General features: G+C 42.3%; 1 protein-coding gene across 7 annotated transcripts in view; it reads right to left on the reverse strand.

The window, feature by feature from the left end:
* Positions 1–17,836, reverse strand: part of SRGAP1 (SLIT-ROBO Rho GTPase activating protein 1) — a 258,542-nt gene that overhangs the window by 97,064 nt on the left and 143,642 nt on the right. For 4 of the 7 annotated variants that reach the window (XM_046684107.1, XM_046684121.1, XM_046684127.1 and 1 more), the window contains one exon: positions 7,832–7,894. In XM_046684107.1, the coding sequence (XP_046540063.1) occupies positions 7,832–7,894 (63 nt within the window). Of the gene's footprint in view, positions 1–6,458; positions 6,593–7,831; positions 7,895–8,265; positions 8,286–17,836 lie in introns of those variants that run through there. The other 3 variants (XM_046684141.1, XM_046684113.1, XM_046684149.1) reach the window with 2 other exon arrangements.

Genomic DNA, 17,836 nt, shown 5'->3' on the forward strand with positions numbered 1-17,836 from the left:
GAAGTTCTTACCAAACCTCTGTCCTCAGAGGTCCGTGCAATGGGAGTTTCATCAATCCCGACCACTTGGGCAGGAAAATGAAGCCAGGTCAAATTAGCTAAGCTGGCCCCCGAAGTCAGACTGGGTCAGAGCCAGGGTTAGGATTCAGAAGCTGGCAGGGAGGCAGACGATGCCAACACCTTTCTTTCCATCTAAGCGTCTAGTCGTAAAGCCAGGGGAAGGGGGAGATGGAAACGCTTCGTCAGCCCAAGATCTCCAAATAGACTGCTTTTTGAAAAGTTTTCCAAGTGGCATCACAGAATGTGGTATTCCAAAGAGGTTTTCAACCGGGGAGCTTTTTACATATCTTAACATATCTACACTGTTTTTCTCCTTGTTCGGTGCTTTGTTCTGGGACCCAGACCTCTTTGTAGTCCATCTCAAAGGAATGAAGTTTTATTTTCACTACAGAAATATATATTTCAAATACTTAAAGTGCCCTTGGGCTAAAATGAATACTTAACCAAAAAAAAAAAAAATCAAAAAGCTCTTTGAGGCTCAGAGGAAAATCTGGCGATAGAGGCGGCAGGCATCTGGGGCTCTTTCGAATGACTTTTCCACCTTGCCTTGGGCATGTTTCTTCCTGAGAGAAGAATGCAGTAGCTGCGGGTCGTGGGAGGCTCACAAAGCCAGCCGAGAAAGCTTTCCTCTGCAGTCAGTTCTCCAGGCGAAAGTTTGCAAGGAGAGGCTAGAAATAATACACAGGGCCTTCCCTCCTACTCCCTCTGAAAAATAATTAACTTTTTATTTTAACATTTGAAAGAGAAAAGTGCTTCAAAGCTATGTAAGACCAGGGTGGGTATCCACGTGCCTTCAGCAACCCTGTTTTGCAAACAGCTCCTGCACAAGGCTCTCGGCAGCCTCTGGGCTGGTACCAGGACTGATCCCATCCTCTACGTACGTTTGTTAAGCAAATCGGAGCTGGAGCTCAGAGGGAAGGAAACAGAGGGGTATCCAGTAATGGATACTTAGCAGTAATCACTGTGTATGAGCATACAACTAAACAGGTGGTGTTGACACAAACAACATGAAAACTAAATGAAAGGTTATGTTCTAAGGAGACACCCCAGATGAACATATCCCAACATTAAAGCTGAAAGTACAAAGCCATTGGGTTTGCCATTTCGGAACCCATACCAACAGCCTGGAGAGCTCAGTGGTCTTCACAAGCGTCAATCAGCGCAGGCAGGCAAAGAGCTTTCTCTCTCCCTCAGATCAAGTTCCGCCCTCCTTCCTCCCCACCGGCCCGGCAGTCCTTTCCTACGGCAGCCGTCCAGCGGGGAGCTCATGGGCCTCAGCCGTGGGACTGGGTTTACGTTTTGGAGCATTCTTTTACTGTCTGTGTGATCCTGAACTAATTATTCTGAGCCCCCGCTCCCATCTGTAAAACCGGGATTAGGAATAACTCCCTTATATAGGCTGCTGCGAGAAATGAATGGGATAACGTGCTTGCCTCGCGGTTAGGGTTGCATAAATCTTCATTTTCTCAGTTCTTTCCTCTTGATTTAATGGAATTTGAGGATGGATTACCTCTTGACGCTGGCTAGCCATGTGTGTCACTGATGTAGAGGGAGTGTGCTAATCAATTACACATAATTAACAATCAATTTCACGTGGATTTATCACGACGTCTGTTAACCTCTATTAGAATCTGCTTACCGAGGACGGTAAGCTCCTTGTTTCCTAATACGCTGAGTATGATGCTGCAAATCCTAGGCAAAGTACAGAAATATGAATAAAAGACAAATAGTTGTTTTCTACTAAACTACAGTGTAACTATTTGAGGTTCTGGTATTCGGGCACAGGCTTACACCATAAACCACTGTTCTATGATCAGGCAAATTTTGTTCTGAATGCTCCCTCTCACCTTCCGCGGCACTATTTTTCTGTTTTCACCTTTTCACTTCCCCACTAACTGAATCGCCGCCCTGTTCACATTCACCGTTGATTTGATTTTCTTCAGGGAAGTTACCTTCCTTTCTCTTTGTGTACAAAAGTAATATATATTCATTGTAAGGAAAAACCACATAGATAGGTGAAAACCATTTGTCGTTATCGTTAATATCATCCCTGGTCTCCACGTTCACCCTGAGAGGCAGACAAGGCGTGTTCCCATCCCCGTGCCGCTGATGGTGAAGAGGATGACAACGACGACCAGCACTTAGGAAGAACTGCCTGTGCTTTCTCTGCGCTGACTCCGTGTTCTTTTTCCCCTTAGCGCGCACACTTGTCGTATTACACACGCATTTGTTTACTGTTTCTCCTCACCAGAACGTAAACGCCTTGAGAGGAAGTAGTTGGGCTGTGCCTCCTACTTGGAGGCATTCAGAGAATGTCTGCTGAATAAATACATTAGTCTTAGAAACATTTATTCTTTATCACAACCCTAAGAGGTGGTATTCCTATAATTTCCATTTTATAGATGAGAACACTGAGACGCAGAGTCCCATGCAGCCAGAAAGTGGCGGGGCTATGGTAAACGCTGACCCTCCCCACCACGCTCTGAGGCCTTGTCAGATGCTAGGACGATTAATTAATCTTATGCGTCCTGAAGGCCCAGACATCTGTTTAAACATTCTTCTGGGAGTGCCTGGGAGGGTGTTTCTGGATGAGGCCAGCATCTGAATCAGTGGACTGAGTGAAGCCGTTGCCCTCCCCAGTGTGGTGGGCCTCACCCAATCCGTTGAAGGCATGAAAGAACAAACAGGCGGAGTCAGGGAGAGTTTGCTCTCTCCGCCTCTCTGTGAGGTAAGACCCGGTCTTCTCCCGCTTTGTCCTTGAACTCAGGCGGAAGTTATACCATTGGCTCTCCTGGTTCTAGGCCTTTGGACTGGGACTGGAACTACGTCCTGGCTCTCCGGCTTGCTGTCTGCAGATCTTGGGCCTTCTCAGCCTCCACCCTAGGGGAGCCAATTCCTTATCATAAATCTCTCAATATATGTGTGTGTATATCTCCTACGGGTTCTGTTTCTCCGGAGGACCCAGACGATTACAGATACCCAGAGTGGCTAAGCGAGCTGGGACTCAAATTCAAGCTTGCTGACTACCAGGCCAGGCCTTTCTGTCTCCTCACAGCACCGCACTCTCCCTGCTTTCTTAACCCCACTCCCACACTTGCTGATGCCATCCTTTAGGTCTCTTTCAAATATCAGACTCAGAAGGAAGTTACTTGTGGACTAGACTCTTTGAAAGGGAGTCTGAGGGTCTGGGTTCACTCCTTCACTCTTCGGCCCAGTGACCTCCATCTGGGAGAGATCATTTAAACTGACATTTCTAAGTACAGACTGTCATTGAGCCATGTGTTCAATTTTTCACCTATATTTTTATTCAAACAACATTAATGCCATTGATACTAAAAAATACAGACGAGCAGGTCATAAACTGCTTACGTGCTTTGTTTTCTTGGGGCGACATTAACATTTAGAGATCTTCGATAGAGTATGGTTCCCAAAAACTATGGCAATAGAGATAAAATGACAGTAAAGGGCACAGGTTCTGGAGCCAGACCTGGACTTGGGACCCTAACTCTACTACTCACTTGGCAAGCATCTCTGAGCCTTCGTTTTCTCATCTGTAAGATGGGGATGATGATGGTAATGACCTCAGAGATGCCGTGAGGATTACGTGAGACAGTGCAAGCTATGTGCTTAGCGCAATAAAGAACACATACATAAATAAGCATGCAGTAAATGTTAGCTACTCTGGCGGGCATGGCTAGTTATCTACCGATATCGCCCCTTCTCTCTCAAATTAAAAGAATCCTCAATTTTTAACTGGTGAGCAATGAGCTGGCCAGCTAAAAGACTTCCTTATGGAACCATGTTCTAAGTTCTGGCTAATGAGAAGTGTGTGAAAGTGTTACATGGGGCTCTCATTAGGTCTCCTTAAGAAACAGGGGGCAGGCCCTTCTTCCTTTTTTCCATTCTGCTGGAGTCTCCTTTCTCCATTTCAGGAATGCAGATACAATGGCTGGAGCTCTAGCAACTATCTTGAACTATAAGGACAAAAGTTACAATTACATTCCTCTGAACAGTGGATTAGGAGGAGCCTGTCTCTTGGATGGCTTTATGTACACTCCATACCAGCCCTGGGCTGCCAAACTCTGGACTTCTTTAACGGGAGACAGACTATATACTTTATTTTGTTTATGCCATTCTTTTGCATCCCTCTGTTATTCAATGCCACACTAATCCTAACTGCTTTGGCTGGCCCTTGTGATGGTCTAAGAATCTGAATGGAGGCTCAAAACCATTTTGAAGTCTCATTTCTGCAAATAAAGGCAAGACTGAGGCAAAAATATAGAAAAGGAGACACATGTCTTCAAAGCCTTTCCTGCCCTTCCAGAAGACACTGTGATGTCCCCTTCCTCTGTGCCCGGCTCAGAGGTCCAGTCCTTCAGGCCCGATGCACACACCTGTACTCAAAGGATGTGATAAAACTCAGTTCGCTCCAGGTAAAAATGATCATATGGATCTCTTTTTCTTCTTCTTTTTTTTTTTTTGAGGAAGATTAGCCCTGAGCTAACATCTGCCAATCCTCCTCTTTTGCTGAGGAAGACTGGCCCTGAACTAACGTCCATGCCCATCTTCCTCTACTTTATATGTGGGACGCCTCCCACAGCATGGCTTGCCACGTAGTGCCGTGTCCACACCCAGGATCTGAACCAGGGAACCCTGGGCCACCGAAGCAGAACGTGCAAACTTAACTGCTGTGCCACGGGGCCGGCCCCAATAAGGATCTCTTTCTATTTTCCTTCCTGGGCAGCTGTATTTTGTTTAGGACAAAGCCTTCTGATAGAACTTTTGGAATAATCAAGAGGCCTGTGGGAGGAATATTTTGGGTTAGGGAAGTGCACACATAAGGCTGCCGGCCACCACTGAGGTTGACTGTAATTTAATATAAAGCACTCCACGGGTGCCAGAAATTAACATACTTCTTAAAATGTTCACCTTCAGGTCCCAAAGAGTCTCAAGGGCTCAGAGGAAGGGAGCGGTGAATGTTTGTCTGAAAATGTAATTCCCTCAATTCCTCAATTTCCCACATATTTTAAACCTGTTACTGTAGCAATCATTATTACATCACAAGTTGTACAAAATTCTGCGTGTGACGCAACTCAGAAGGCTCCTTGTTCATGACCAGGCAGTGGGTGAATAGGAACCTAAACCACAGCCCCCAACTGCTGGTCATTGTACAAACGCTCCTCATCTTTTTTCTCTTTCCAGACGTAAATGGAATATGCGTAATGGATAGATTTCATTTGAACAAGACAGAATTTGTGTATCTGAATTCAAAGTGCAAGAGAGCCTAAACACCTTCTTTTAGAGCAAAGTGTGTGTGTGTGCGTGTGTGTGTGTGTGTGTGTGCGTGCGCGATCTAAAGGTCCTTCCCCATGGACAAGACCTCTAACATGGGCCGAACACGCTCTCTGGTTAAAGTAAATTTTTTCGCAAGAGCTCAAAGTGACCTCCAGATGACCTAATTACAACCTCGTTGCTTGTCTCCTCCATCACTTAATTCTTCCACTGAGTCTGAGAAGTTAAATGACTTTGACAGGGTCATTCAAACTCTGTGGGCCTTTTCCAGAACTCGGCTCCCTCAGGCTTTCAGACTGATACTGATGAGAGTTTTGAGGGCGTGTCAGCTTACTTGATTCCACTGTGGAATCTGCTAAATGTCTAAGACCACTGCTTAGGCTGAATCCAGAGAAATTTCACTATACACACCCCTCACTGAGAGAAAATTTTCAGGACATTCTGCTGACTTTTCTTGTATTCAATGATCAGGTTTACCTTTGCAACTGTTGGTTTGATGAGTACTACTGGTTTCAGACCATAACCAACAGGCTGTCGTCCATGATGTCGTGACAACCAGCAGATTTATTTTTTACAGTATTAGAGGTTGATTTATATTTTTTAAGTAAAACAATGCCCAAGCAAACGGCACCACAAGGAAAGTGCTGTGAAGCCCTCATCTTAACATAGTTCAGTGGAAGAGGGCACAGAACTTCTTCTTTGGAAGGCTCAGTGGCACAAGGCTCATTTAACTTTTATCTTTTTTTTTTTTTGAGGAAGATTAGCCCTGAGCTAACTGCTGCCATTCCTCCTCTTTTTGCCGAGGAAGACTGGCCCTGAGCTAACATCCTTGCCCATCTTCCTCTACTTTATATATGGGACACCTACCACAGCATGGCTTTTCCCAAGCAGTGCCATGTCTGCACCTGGGATCCGAACCAGCGAACCTTGGGCCACCGAGAAGCAGAATGTGCGCACTTAACCGCTGCGCCACCGGGCCAGTCCCTCATTTAACTTTTAAATTCTAAATCGAGGATTTCTAGAAATGGTTGATACCTTAGGTTATCAGAAATGAACAAACTGCACAAAGCATGGGCTAATAAATGGCCTTTATCATCAAAAACTCACCTTTGTTAGGTGTTTTTTATACAGCTGTGACCTTAGGACATGAGGCTTTGGCATAAAGTCAAACGTTTCCGAAGGAGGAACTAACCCAGAGAAACTGTCCATTCAATTCGTAAGTACAAATGTAGCAACACGCTCTATCAAAATACAAATTTATCATGCAGGTACAAAAAAACTAGAAAGTGAATTTTAGAAGAATATCACTCATTTTACAAAAGTTTAAAACTACAGGTTCTTTTAATTACTAAGTATCAGTGGAGAATTTAAAATATTTCAATTCACAAAAATGCATTTACACACACAGCTTTGGAGAAACAAAGGGAATTTATAAATCAAGAAACGTATTTTAATAATAAGTTTCAGGTTTAATTTGCCAGTAAAGAAAAATTCAAATAATCTTGTACAATAAAAATGCAAACATCTATAGTTAGAACAAATTAATATTACTCATTTCTCACTACGTATTCTCTCTCATAAAATAAAAACTCATCAAATTTCTCCAAAAGGAATTTGTATTTAATATGATCATTAAGTGTAAAAAAAAATTTAGAGAGGCATACGACTAACTCCAACTTGCAACCTCATTGGTTTTGTTTTGCTTTTTAATAGGATAGTTTTAAATTATTTAATATTTTATGATTATATGCAGTAACCTAAATAAAATTTAAATTCAGAAAAGCAAATTATTGGGGCCAGCCCCGTGGCTGAGGGGTTAAGTTCACACACTCCGCTGTGGCGGCCCAGGATTTCGCCAGTTTGAATCCTGGGCACAGACATAGCACCGCTCATCAGGCCACGCTGAGGCGGCGTCCCACATGCCACAACTAGAAGGACCCACAGCTAAAAATACACAACTATGTACCGGGGGGCTTTGGGAGGAAAAGGGAAAAAATAAAATCTTAAATACCCCCCAAAATAATTTTAATATATTAAGTTATTAACCAAACACTTTAACTGACATGGAAAGAAAAAAATTAAAGTACTAAAAAAAAGCAACTATAAATTGCTCAAATCTCAGAATGGCTAATTCACAAACGGTAACAATTTAAAACAAAATATTCTGAATTCAATATATGTACAGATCATGTACAATGTAACCAGTTAAAAACATGTCTTATTGGGACACTCATACTCTAGCTACTTAAAGTGTGCTAGCTCCATACACGTGCATATTTACTTGAATACAAGTCTCTCCAAATCGGGAGGGAGTGGCAAAGGAATAGAGCAGTGTATATCTATCCACTTGGTTCCACGTTTCAACCAGACAAGCATCGGTCAACACCTTCGCTTGGAATGAGTTCTAATGTGAATAGTGTTCCTGCAAACCAGAATTCTAAACCAAAGATTCTTGCAAAAGAAGAAGACTATGTGCTTACCGTATAAAGTTCATTAAGAACCTTCATTAAATCCTCATGAAGTTGGAATGCAATCTCTTTGCTCTGTAATTAAGAAGAAATTAAGAAAGAATATTTTAAAATGTAATAGAAACTTGTTTCTAAATTATTTACATCTTAAAAAGTCCACTGACTTAAAATAAAAGAATGCATAGAACGCGACAGAAGGCCAGTATGGCACTGATAAAATCAACATCTTTGACCAAATGGCCCTCTCTAAATCCTAGATGTGTGCACCAATGGTCACCACAGGCTGGACAGAGGCAAACAAGTAGACGGTCTGAATGGGTCTCCCATCATCCAAATCAGACTTTACCAAGAAGAGACAGAAAAAGGAAGCATGGTGCTTGCTCAGATGTTGAGTTGCAGAACTAAAGTCATTAACAGAGGAATTCAGCATCCTCCTGTCTTCCCACCTTGGTATTGTCACACATGAATTTTGCAGTGCGATTCCCAAAAACCTAAGTTAGAAACCAAAAGGGAAATTAACTCTCTCTTTCCAAAATTACTATTTGACTACAGTTTTAATTTTAAGAAGGCACTTCCAAAGCAGTAGGATGGTAAGGCCACTTACAGTCCACAGACTTTTGCATCTGCATTTCTTCTTCTTCTTTTTTTTTTTTTGCTGAGGAAGACTCACCCTAAGCTAACATGTGTTGCCAATCTTCCTCTTTTTGTACGTGATCTGCCAACACAGCACAGCCACTGACAGAAGAGCGGTGTTAAGTCCACACCCGGGAACTGAACCTGGGCTGCTGAAGCGGAGTGCACCAACCTTAACCACTAGGCCCCTGGGGCTGACCCTACTATTATTATTCTTATCATTAAGACAAAAAAGAGAGTTTCACTCTTCCACCCAGTTGGTAAATAACAGCATTAGAAATATTCTTCCCTACATTACTTCTGAGAGTTTGATAGAGGAGTATGTGAATATTTTTTTCAGCAAAATGTGTAAGGTATTTTAAAGGAAATCATACATACAAATTTCCTCTTTTTTTCTGTTTGGAGTTCATTATGTAGTCAGCTACAGAGAATGGAGAAATGTGTAGTGTGGCTTCATCTACAGTTTGAGACAATAACAAGAGCATCCACTGGTTCATTTATGTGTCTCCCATCGGACCGTCAGTATCGGGGGTATTGGCCATGTCTTTATTGGCTCTGTGCCCCAGTGTCCTGCACAGAGCTTGGGTATCGTAGGGCCAGGACTAGGGTGAACAAACGAGCCACCTAGGGTATGGAATTTGAGGAGAGCCTGAAGCTCACCCTAGTCCACAGGAAGCTTCCAATAAACACTCGCGACATGAATCTGTGAATGAGCTGAAACACTGAGTTCGTGTACCAGATGAAGTAGTTACCGCATTTGCTGACGGCCCTTAAGAAACCCTTAAGAAAACACTAGGACTTGGAGGAAAGACAAGGTCTCTGGGTCAGGCCTCCCTCACACAAGGTCAAATGTGATGAAGCAAAAATTCATGGCAGATAAAATAGTGTAGGAAGATGACATCAGAGCAGTACTTGAACTTTGAGAAATTCACATTCGTTAGCAGCATTTGTCACTGCGTTTTCTTGGAGTGATAAAGAGTGCTGCTGTTCATCAAGCTCTGACGGCTTCTGAAATCCCTAAATCGGGTGGCTGGCTCCGTGGCTGAGTGCTTAAGTCTGTCTGCTCTGCTTCGGCGGCCCAGGGGTTCGCTAGATGGGATCCTGCGCGCGGACCTAGCACTGCTCATCAGGCCATGCTGAGCCGGCGTCCTACATAGCAGAACTAGACGGACCTACAACTAGAATATACAGCTATGTACTGGGGCTTTGGGGAGAAGGAGAAGAAGAAGAAGAAAAAGAAGAAGAAGGGAAAAAAAAGATTGGCAACAGACGTTAGCTCAGGGCCAATCTTAAAATAAATGAATAAATAAAATAAAATCCCTAAATTGGAGTTTGAGATTTTATGTTTTGCTGTGTCCCTGCCATGTGAAGAAGTGGATTAGGAATCACTCCCAAGTGAAACCAAAGTCACCAGTGAGCAAATGAAGCCAAATGAAACTTACTTTATTTTTCCTAAATCTTGGTTATTCTGACTGTGTACATTACACTGCAACCTCTTATGACTTCAGCTTGGTGTTATTTCAATATCAGATTTCATTCAAGGATCTGGGCCACCAATCCAGAACTCTCTAATGAGATCAAAGGCCACCAAGAAACTCTGCTCAGCTGCCCACATTTCAGGTAGTGAGTCCAAAAAGAAAATATTTCTTGGCTAAGACTTTAGAACAATAACAAAAAAAAATCCCTTAGGTCCAATTAGCCCCAAGCCAAGAATATTTAGGATCAGATTAAAGACTTAGGTTTGGGGTGACAAGGGTCCTCCAAGCTCTCCTAGGTCAAATATCTTAGAACGAGCAAGAAGATTCTTTGTATACTTCATATTGTACAAGAGTTCAGGTAATGAGTAGAAGAAATCTAGCAACACAGACAAACTGTGCTCTGTCAAGCATACTCTTACATTTTTCTTTCACCTTTTCCCAGAGGCACTGAAATATAAAAAATTTGTCTGGGAGGCAGCAGAGAATAATGCTCAAAAGCAAGGATTCTGAAGTCAGAAAGCTTGAGTCTGAAGTCTCAACGACATTAGATTCTCTTGTGTCTCAGTTTCCAGATCTGTAAAATGAGTATAGTCATCGTACCTATCTCATGGGGTTGATGAGAGCACTAATCCGATGACACATATATAGCACAGAGAACAGTATCTAACACACAGTAAACATCCCATAAACGCTACAGTTCTTTGATTATTTCCCAGACACTCTTTGTAATCACAATTCCCTTGAGTGAAAAGGCCATGTTGTTATTTTTCTTTCTTCTGGTCTCTAAGGACACTTATTCCATTGATGTCCATGTAGGAAGTGCTTGGCAGATACTGGTTGATTTGGTTTTGACATCCCTCCCCATTGCTCTGGCCTTTATATCCCTCCAGGTAACCCCTGATTTGGGAGGGGCTGAGTACTGTGTTCCAGCCCCTGGACTTTTCTAACATTCATATCCCCTTGCCATATAGGGACACTAACCTTCCCCTTGTTCCATTTTCATGGGGGTCCTACTCCTAGAGGTACTGGATGAATTAATCAATCCCCCACTGGGAAACGGACAACTCCTCAAACCAACGTGATAAGATATATACAACCATGAAAGAGGCCCTTAGGAGCTGGGTTCCCACGCGGATTTTAGATTTTGTGAAAAGTTAGTGAGGAGTTCCTTTCAGTAGGTAGACAGACCTCCAGCCATCCTCCTGACACATCGCCAAAGTTCCTGCCTACTTGCTCACTTTGAATCACAGTCCAAATCCTCCATGGTCTCGTAAATGACCTTGGAATTAACCATTTTCTTCCCACCGCCACTCCTTCAGTCTGCAAAGGTTCTTAAAGAATTGGACTATGCTCTGAAGCACGAGTTCATGCGACGAACGTGTGAAGTGTGAATTCGCACACCCTTGTAATTCACAGATGCCTGGCCCAGACGACATCAGGTCCTAGCCTGAGCGCTGGGGGCATGGGCCCTGTGCTTACAGCAAGGAAACAATGAAAGCATAGCCTCATGCAACCGCCACCCCAGCTTTAAACATGTCTCCAGTTTATGAGGGTAACAGTGAAAACCAATCCTTTCTTCTAACTACTACTCTGGACCCGAAAAGAAGCAATCTTAAACCAAAACACACCTGCTCTGGAACACAGTTAGTATGCTGGCATACTAGACTAATCAACTGAAACCCTCTAATTAGAAAATATCTGGGATTATCAAAAGTCCATCAAAATTCAATAGGTTAAATACGCCCCTGGATTCTATTTCATCAGAAATTTGAAAACAGTGAGAGCAGACCCTTGACCTTTGAAAAAGAACTGCTAGGTAAGAAAAATGATACCAGTATTAAGAAAAGCAATCAATGTTCCCTTTGTACAAAAGAAAAAAATAACTTTAAAAAAAATGATGTATGTTTGAAATAAAGTATTTTCTATGTTATTTGAGATCAGCTGATTAAAATTACTTTTGCACAGAGGAGAGAGTCCCCTCAACTGCTTCAGGTATGGAGCTGGAAAAGGAAGTTTCTTTTTCCTCATGAAAATGAGCCTATATAAGTTCAAATGATGGTAAAACTTCTCTTACATTGCCATAAGATTCTGGGACTTTGACCTAAAAGGAAGAAAATGGTTAGAACTTCAATTCAGTTGACATTTACTGAATGTCTCCAATATGTAAACCCAGAGTTGAATACCAAGCCTATTTTCTAATTATTATTTACTGTCACTTTGATGTTTCAGATACTTCAAACATAAGTCCAAAATTAACGGTCCCAAAGTTTTTTACATTTTTTCCATTATAAAAATGAATTAAGTATATTGAAGAATATTGGAAAAATAGAGAACAGAAGGACAAAACCACCACCATTATAATTTGATGTATTTCCTTCAGTTTTGTTTATCTAAACATAATCATTGTTGTAATCATTCTATAATAAGAGTATCTTTTTCAATTCTGCTTTTTTTCAGTTACCATAAATTTTTCCATGTATTTATATAATTTTCAGAACTATCATTATTATTGGATTCATAATAACTACCCAGTGAATGCATATTAATCATACTCCTATTATGGTTTCCAGTGTTTCCACTATTTTCCACCAATCATTCAATCATTTATTTACTCATTCAATTTCAGTGATATGTTTTAAGCACTCTCAACTATTATCGCAAATGCTAGTCTAAGGCATATCTTGCATTTTATGTTGCTTCCTTAAGATCAATTCCCAGACATAAAATTACTAGGATAAAATTTTGACATTTTTAAGACCCTTGATACTTATCAGAATATTATTTTGTAAAAGGGTTCCAATGAGTTTACGTTGCTTCCAGGACAACAGTGTCACTCAAGTCGACTCTGGGGTTTATCCAAGACTTGCTTCTTCTCCTTGCAGGAGAGGTCACCAATCCTATCTATTCTGGCCGATCCAATTTTCTGTGTGTCATTAGAATTATTTAAAAATAAAGGTCTAGTTATGTCCTTCCTCTGATTAAAACCCTTCAAAGCCTTGCTATATTTTTTCAGGATAGAGTCCAAATTTCTTAGATCACCCCTAACTTGCCCTGTCTGACTAGTCTACTGCACCTTCCACAAATCTCAAACGACCTCCGTCAGCCTGGTCATAGCCTAGTCATAGACTGGTAACTTGAGGTCCTGTCTTCACATCCCTGTGCTTTTCCTCTGCTTCGCCTCTGCCTGGACTCTCGTTCCTTCTCTGCCTGGTAGAATCCTATACGCTACTCCATGAAAACTTTCTGGTGACTTTGCCTTGTCCCCCAAAGAAAGAAATTAGATCCCGCCTTCTTTGTGATTTTATAATATCTTCACTTATCATCACTCCCAGGCTGTGGAACTTAGTGGGCAGGTGTTCAAACTCTAAAATCAAACTGCCTATTTTCAAACTATCCTCTTACAGTCTGTGCATAAAGTACATAACTGTGAGACCTCAGTTTCTGCAATGGCAAAATGGAGATGCCAACAGTCTCTACATCACAGAGTTTTATTGGGACGGGCCTTCTTAATAAACACTTAACACAAAACCTGGCCTGCAGTGAGTGTTAAGCTGATAATACCCATTATTATTACGCTCATCACATTTCTTTCTCTCCTCATAAACTCAGAATGTCTTTGAGAGCAGGGACTACATCTTAATTATCTTTGTATTCCCAGGGCCTGCTTTGGTGCCAGGCACACTGCAGACGCTAGATACGTGTTTGCTGAATGAATGGGCCCAGAGCTGAGTGAGGCATGGCTTCTGCTCTCCAGAGTTCACAATGTCATGGAAGAGCTACATGTGCCCAAACAGCTTTCCGTAAGGAGCACTGTAAAAAGTGCCACACTGAGGGTGCCCTGGCCAGGATCTCTCTTCCTGGAGGCCTGCAGCCTTGCTCCCCGGAACCTCCCAGAAAGGAGCAAGAGAAAGGCAGAAGAAAGAGCATTATTAATATGACCACATGTGGTACACTGAGTAATCAATCAAGTGATCTATGCGGTTGGACGAAATGACCAATTCAGAGGCCTTCTGGCCTCTCACGGAGGTATTTTAAAAGTAAACCTACTATGATGACCAGTCAAGGAATCCTGACCTTACGCTGAGTCAGAACAGGAGGAAGAGACAAAGAGGAAAACCAGATTAAATATTTAATGAGAAGGTTTCAAATGATTTTAGTGTCTTAGGCTCAGTGAGTCTTGGATGTAAATTCTGGTTAACAGGGTCAGGCCACACTTCCCCAGGGTGTGTGCTTTTAAGCTTCCAAAAAATGTTTACATGTCCTTATAACAACAGATTTCCTTAATTCACACCAGCTCTGAAGACAGAGGCAACAACATCCTCCAAAACGCCTAATGGAGAAAGTCGAGTTGGGCTTAATGGCCTGAACCAAGCTTCTGGGTAACATTTCTAGTGTTTCTGCACATTTCCCTTGTATCTGTTAAGGGATATGGTTTCGTACTTATTAAAATGCACAACTAAATATCGGGGCATGGAATTAGCCTCATGATCGACTTCATTCCCAAGGAGAAAAATAATCCATATTCTCTTAGACAAAATTCCATGCCACGAGAAATGTGGGAAATCAGAAAGAATCATAGATACAGGGGAACCAGGGGTTCATTTTGAAACAAGACAAAATTTAATCTTAAAGGAAACATCTGGGACGTCTCCTAGAACGTTTACTAACGTAATTGCTAAGCAAGCGTGGCATTCGGCAGCCAGGTGAGAAAGGTCTGCTGTTGCTGTGTTCAGCCTGTGAGCAGACAACCTGAAAGGTACAAAGAACACCAAAGTCACTCTCAACCTCCCAGGTACACGCAGTGCTTGAACAGACCGATGAGGAAACTCAAGACTGAAATTTAACACGCTGCAGGGAGCAGAGCAGATGAAACCACCATTTTCATTTTCAGCTTGCATTTCCTTAACTCTTCAAGAAACACCATTTTTCGTGCCACGATGATTTCTCTACTCAAAACGGTAATACATTGGAAACACCTTTTCAGTGTCACTAAATGCATAACCACTTGGGCATAAACTCTCAGTGGCCGATGTAAACAAACCCACCCAATTAGAATCACAAAGTGCTATGACTTCGGATCAAACAGCAATAGAGTTAACTAAAAAATATCAGAAATACATTTCCAGACCCTTTTTCAATATGCTGAACTTCATAAAAATTTAATAACTCAGTTTTATGAACAATTTCTTAATATTAGCATTATGAAATGTTTTCTTTAGTACATGAACCTGAGTCTATGAATTTATCTCTAAAGCCAACTGTCTTCCTCTCCTACGACAGGCGTGTCTGTGCAGAGATGGTAAGCCACACTACTCCCCAGCATGACCCGAAAGCTTACATCTATGGCACAGTTGGCTGGGGTTATGAGCATAGTCTATGGAGAAGCAGACTGGACCCCATGGTGGAGGAGACCCATGACCTTAGTCTTAATAGCACTGTGGTAAGAAAAATCCAAAGACTATTTACAAAAATAAATCAGTAAGTAGGAGATGTGCTCATTTATTAGTCATCCACTGAATGAGTAATTCAAAGGCAGAGATTCTTTGAGATACTGATAAAACTTCACTTGTTCTTGTACTCACATTCATTACATCAGTTTTTTTGTTTTTTGGTGAGGAAGATTGGCCCTGAGCTAACGTCTGTACCGACCTTCCTCTATTTTTTGTACGTGGGATGCGGCCACAGCATGGCTTGATGAGTGATGTACAGGTCCACACCTGGGAACCGAACCTGTGAACCCTAGGCCGCTGGCTGAAGTGGAGTGCATGAACTTAACCACCACACCAGTGGGCCGGTCCCATTCTACCAGTTTTTATGAGGACCTTCTATGTGCCAAGGATAGAAAAGTGGCCTTATAGTCTATGAGAGAGGTAAACAAAACAATTCCAATCCAGTCTGATTTATGCTGATTCAAACAATTCAAACCAAGTAAAATCGCTCTATATAACACTTACACCAAACCCAAAATTTAATAAATTAAACAATCTTCAAGAATTTAACCTCAATCAGAAACTTCCTTTAAAGATCTATATTTAGCCTAATCCAAATAGCAGCATCTCAGAACTACAACCGGATAACTGGCCTAGAGACTTCACACTGCATGTAAGTAAAGGCAGCACAAGGAACAGAGGAAAAAGCAAACCCCCCAGAGCTGAGTGTCCTCGTCACCGGGAACTCGGTTCCTTGAAGACAACCAGAGAAATTTAGAAAACACTTGTGGCTTGTGGGCAAATGCACGTAAGATGACAGCCTACTTGAAGGGGGAGAAAAATAACCCCCAAACCTTCTAGATGGGTTAGGGTCAGAATATTGAAATATCTTTTACTTCTCTGAGCTGTTTGCTCATCTGGAAAATGGAGACTTCCTAAGGTTCTCACGAGGATCAAATGAGCTATCTATTTTTCTGTGCTTAACAGAGGGCCTGGCACACACTGAGCACTCTGCAAACCTAAGTTCTGACTGTCATTATGGTGGCTTGTCAGCTCAGTGTCATAGCCTCGTTTCATCTCGTGAGGTCGCCCTCCATTTTTCTAATACTGATGCAACAGCCCATTCACACCGACTTTCAAACCAGCGTGTCTCAGGTAGGCACTTCCACATACTTCACAACCTGCTTTCTGGAATACGTAATTGTGTTTGAGGTCCTAGACCAAGGAGGATAAAGTCCATTCCAGAGAAGACTGCAAAGCGACAACAGAGCAGCACTCGAACTCTGAGCTAGCCCTGCTGACTTCAGCCTGAGCACCGGTGAAGCTCTTCCTGAGGGTAAAGCCAAACTGTCTCCACTTCAGTTCCACCGATTGGTCTGAACTCCCGTAGTCTTACAAGCTAGTTAATCCAAGCTCTCTTCAAAGACAGCTATTGTGTCCCAGCTCAGGCTGACCTTCTCTGTACTAAATAGTCCCCGTGTCTCCAAGTATTCCTTATATGACACAGTTTAAAAAATGAGAGAGCGCTCCTTGCCTCCCAGATCACTGTTCACTGTCTTGCAGAGCCTGGTATTAAGGACACTTACTTTATCCTTCAAGGAATAGAGGCTAAGATCTTGGGAAGATCAGGAGGCAATGTCCACCTTGCAGTGACATGCAGTCACTTGCCATCGCCCTGTTTTGTGGCGGCAGTCCAGACCGTCTGCCTGCTTACTGTAAGCCCAGGAATCTTGGAATCATTGTGAGATTCTTTTTCCAATAGGCTAAAGAGCCATCAGCTAAAAGAGTAGAAGCCTTAAGAAAATCTGATTAGGATGGACTGAATAGCAATGTCCTACTTTTAAATTGCTGACAGAGCTTTTATAAAACAACAGTAAAAAAAAAAACCCATTCGATTCATTCTTAATCTACATGGATGAGAACTTTTGGAAGCCAATATCATTTCAAGTACAGAACTAGTCTGCGGCCATAATTCACGATAGAGCAAAATTATCCCCCAGATGACTACGGCAACAGCGTCCTCACGTTCCAATTTACTTTTCACAATGCTTTTCAAAAAACAAAGCTGATTATGTCATATCCCTGATTAAAAATCTCTCTTGGCTTCCCTATTTGCTTAGATGACAACACATCAATTCCTCAAACTGAGAATCAAAATTCTTGTACTCCCCCCCCCACCGGCCCCCAACCAAACCTGCCTTTCTAGATCTCAGATAGCTATTATTCCCCCAGGTACACTTCACCATGCATGCTACAGGCTATGCTCCTGACCCCAGCCAGCTATGTAACTGATGTGAGCTTTAGGGCCAGGCAAAAAGGAGGTGGCCTGATATAATTTACAACTCACTATTGTAGAGTTGGGTAGATGGGGCCACCAAAAGCCCCGCCTACCATCATCTTCCCCTAGCATCATTTCCTAGATATGTCCTAGGCCTGATTGGAACCCCAGGGCCTGGTCCTTTGCAGTTCTCTCTCTA

This window comes from Equus quagga, chromosome 1 (genome assembly GCF_021613505.1).
Source record: "Equus quagga isolate Etosha38 chromosome 1, UCLA_HA_Equagga_1.0, whole genome shotgun sequence".
Taxonomy (NCBI): Eukaryota; Metazoa; Chordata; class Mammalia; order Perissodactyla; family Equidae; genus Equus; species Equus quagga.